Source organism: Lipotes vexillifer, unplaced genomic scaffold, assembly GCF_000442215.2.
Source record: "Lipotes vexillifer unplaced genomic scaffold, Lipotes_vexillifer_v1.1 scaffold2, whole genome shotgun sequence".
NCBI classification, from domain to species: Eukaryota; Metazoa; Chordata; class Mammalia; order Artiodactyla; family Lipotidae; genus Lipotes; species Lipotes vexillifer.
In genome coordinates, this window is record NW_006786129.1 from 75061 (window position 1) to 79128 (window position 4068).

General features: G+C 46.5%; 1 protein-coding gene across 1 annotated transcript; it reads right to left on the minus strand.

The window, feature by feature from the left end:
- Positions 1-454: 454 nt before the first annotated feature.
- Positions 455-1403, minus strand: OOEP (oocyte expressed protein). Its single transcript, XM_007458398.1, has 3 exons — positions 1241-1403; positions 867-1046; positions 455-534 (listed from the first exon to the last, which is right to left on the minus strand). Exons 1-3 carry the CDS (start codon positions 1401-1403, stop codon positions 455-457), a joined length of 423 nt encoding a protein of 140 aa, XP_007458460.1.
- Between the last annotated feature and the right edge of the window lie 2665 nt (positions 1404-4068).

Genomic DNA, 4068 nt, shown 5'->3' on the forward strand with positions numbered 1-4068 from the left:
TCTTGAGGTGATCCTTACACACATTAAAGTTTGAGAACAAATGATGCCAAAGAAACCCAAAGCAGACTGACGCTGCATTTCTGCCTCCTGTGCATGAGGGCCTGACTCTGACCATAAAATCATAAAAGGGTTAGTAGTTTCAAAACGATAGAAACTAAGAAAAAAACAAAAATAAACCCACCACCTATCAGCCTCTCACATCAAGGTATGAATGAACAGAGTCAATCTTTTATAAATTTGCTTAATTTTGAGTGAGCCAAGATCTTTATGCCATTGGAAAAAAGGAAATTCATTTATTTACTAGAATGGCACTACAAAGTCACGTTTGCTGCAAAATAATCAAACCACTATCCATCAAGATACACGAAAAAAATAAATGCACAGATTTAAGGATATCTGCTTCTCTTGAACTTTAGTAGCGGAAGGAGGACTGTTCTCATGCCCCGGAGAGCACTTATGCAACAGGACTCTGGGGGACCTGGGGACCTGGTGCCTGGGCCTTCAAGAACTCCTCGAGTTGTTCCATCTTCTCAGCTGGAGAAGGAAAAATGCTCACTGTTTCAAACTACTCCTTCATGGGGGTGGATGTGTGCTGGCAGTTATCTTTTTTCGGGGTGGAAGCTGTGAACCCAGGACCTGGAAATAGCGGCGCGACCAAGCTGAGGCTGGCACGGGCAGTGAGGGGCCTGAATGCATCCCATCTCAGCCTACTTTCCCAGGGTCCTGCTTGGACTCCACTCACAAGGGATGCCCAGGGACCACGTGTAGCTGGGAGTTTTGGGAAGACGAAGGCTGGGAGGAGACCAGGTATGGCCAGGTGGCTCCCCCGTGGCTCCCTCCCCACGCACGTTTTCCGTGCCCCTCACCTCGGGCGCGCTGCTCCCGGTGACTCGACGCCAGGCTCAGGAGCACGCTCTTCACCCGGCGCTGGACAGCTGGCCGCCCGAAGACGGTGATTTCCACCAACTTCCCGGCGTGAACTGCGTCCACCGTCAGCAGGGCCTGGCTCATCCACTCCATTTCCGGAACCACGGCTCGGTCCGGGCCTGAACGCGAAAGGAGAGACTGAGCGGGGCACGGCGAAGGGCAGGAGGAGCTGGCCCGAAGGGGACGGGACGCGCAGGGCAGGAAGCCGGGCACCGCGCATCACACGCGGCCCGCGCGCCCGGAAAGGGCTGCGGAGCGCGGCTCGGCGGCCTCTCCCGACTGGGGGGCCACCACCGCGCCCCGGGTCGCGCACCGAAGATCGAGTCGGCCAGCCACGCCTCCAAAGAAAACACCAGCGGGTTCCTCAGCTCCTGCACAGGAAACCACCACGGCCGGGAGCGAATCCGTGGCGGCGTAAGTGGGAACCCTAGCAGCCCGTCCCCCCGCGCCTCAGCAGCGCCCGAGTCGTCGACCATGCTCGAACCGGCAGCCCGCGGATAAGGGGCAAGCAGCTCTCGCGGGATTTGTGGAGACGCGAAGTTGGGCCCTTTAAGGCTTGCGGCCGGCTCCGCCCCCTCCGGTGCGCCTGCGCCCTTCTCCCGGGCGGCCCCGTGGGCGCGGGCTCCGTGAGGTGCTGGGCTCTTCGTACCGCGAGCCGTGGCGTCGCCCCGCTTTCTCTTCCGCCTGGAGCCCTGGCGGCTCCCGGAGACGCCGCCCGGTCAGGTAACTCCTGGCCCCGAGGCGCCCGGGTTGATGGACGGTGTGGTTGGCTGGAGCGGGGTCCCGTCCAGGCCCGGTCCAGGTTCTAAGGTTCCGCCCGAGGTGGGTCAGGCCGAGGGCGAGCTCGTGGAATGTGCATTTTCTCTTTCATCTCCTGCCTCTGGTTCGTTACCGCTTCAGAATCGTTCAAACAAGTGCGTCGTGTTTAAAATACAGACGTCAGACGTGAGCATTCTAGAAATGTAGCAAGTGGAGACAAATCTCGTTTATTTCCAAAATTCAGAGACGACGAGCGTTGATGCACGTTTCTTCCCAATGGTCTTAATTTTAGTTAAAAGTTTAAATTGTGAAAGATTTCACACATTTAAAAAAGTTGTATAACAAACACTCATGTACCCGCCTATCCCCATTTAACAAGATGTTAATATTTCCCACATTTGCCTCGCTCTCTCACCTTTAAAACAGATGTCGGTGAAGACCTTTCCTTCCCTCCCCACAGGAAATCATGTCCTGAAGTTGGTGTGTGTCACCCGTGCGTGTTCTTATACTTCTCCTAGTGCATTTCTACAAGTTTGGTAGTTGTTTTAAAATAGCTGTACAAACGACTTTCTTACAATTAGTTATGAAGTGTTTGTTTTTTAAATCTTTTTCACGGAAAGTGTTGATTATTTACATAAGGGGGATGGTACTAACGTACTGAATTCCCTCATCTGCATCATCTAGGCCTCAGCAGTTGTCTGAGAGGAGATACTGAATCTAACTTCAGTGGATATTTTTATTCAATTTAATTTAAAAAGTCAACATAATAATACATGCGTATTGTAAAAAAAAAAGTCTTGAGGATATAAGGTAGTGTATGAAAGTTCTCTCATATATTCTCCCTCAATCTCTTACTAATTCTTTTTCAGTGGTGTACACTGTGAATATCTTTTTAGTTTAAATTGTCTTTTCGCCTTAAGGTTTCTTTTGATGAATACAATTCTTAATTTTAGTATAGTCAGATTTATCAGTCTTTAGAGTAAGTACATCCTGTGTCTTGCTTAAGAAATCCTTTCCCGCCCTGAGGTCTAAAGACATTCACTATACTTTTGAAGTTTCCATCATAACGTTTAAATTCTTGAGCCACCTGGGGTTCATTTTTTAAATCGGGCATAATGTAGGGATATGATTTCATCCTTTTATAAATTGATACTTTTTTCCTTGAGCCATTCTCTTTAGGATGCATCCAACTTGAGGCCTCTTCAAATTACATCCTTGAAAATTTTCAGACTCCTGCATGTAGCATGAGTTGGCCACAAGGCTGCATTTGTGGTAGTTATTAATCATTAGATCAAGACATACGTGAGAAAGGCAAGGTCAAGGAAAGTTCCTTTGGCAATTCTCACCTGGATGGCAAAGTTTATTTCCGATTCAGTTATGTTTTGGAAGTGTAGTCAATTGGGGTCTTATGCGGAGACCCCCATATTAAGTTTCCTACACTTGGCAAGCCTTGAGTTGTATTAGCTGACCCATGCCAGCTTCAAAACAGAATTGTAAGGTTTTTAGGCTTTAGCAGAATCTGCCAAGATGAATCAGTTTTGTCACTCTGTACCTCCAAGGCTTCCTGCTTTGACTCTGATTGGTGGGACAGAGGCATGATCTGAATACTGGCTCCAGCATTTTCTAGTACCTTTCGTTTAGTTTCACCAGTTGTTAACATTTTGCTTCATTTATTTTCTCTACCTACACATCCTTTTTCATGAACTGTTTGTAAGTTGCAGGCATCATGACACTTTATCTCAAGTGTGTGACCGAATGCAAGTTATTTAAACTTTCTGCACCCCATAAAAAATTTTAAAATACTAGCAAGAAGACTTCCAGGGGATCACTTGCTTTCATTTTATCTGCTTAGCCCTCGAAGAACCAGTCTGAGGGTATTTGGGTTCAGTCAGTAGTATATGAGTGAACTGGTTTTGTAATTTCTCATTGAGAATCTTTGTTCTTCATCACTTTACTTTTCGTAATCTTCAGTTCCTAAGATGACATCTCTATACAATGAAAAATGTTACAAAGCATAATGAACCCAATTTTTTTGTACCAAAGAATAACATCAAAGAGTACATCACAGATAGTTAGAGAAAAGTGGTCAAAATGAGGAAAATAAACTAGTAAGGAGATATTAAATCACTGTCAGACGAGGAGCAATTATGCAGAAAAAGAATACAATAAAAGCTGTATTCTGAACAATAGAGGACAATCTTGTAATGTTTAGGAGCATTTACAAACAGTAACTGTATACCAGTTCCCCTGGGTGGATGGATGGACAGGTAAATTAATAAATAAGGAGATATTACACCACACTACTAAATAATATTCAAGTAGAGCAAGAAATGAAAATCATCACTGACAGGCTATTTAGAATAAAACAGTAATTTACAAAGT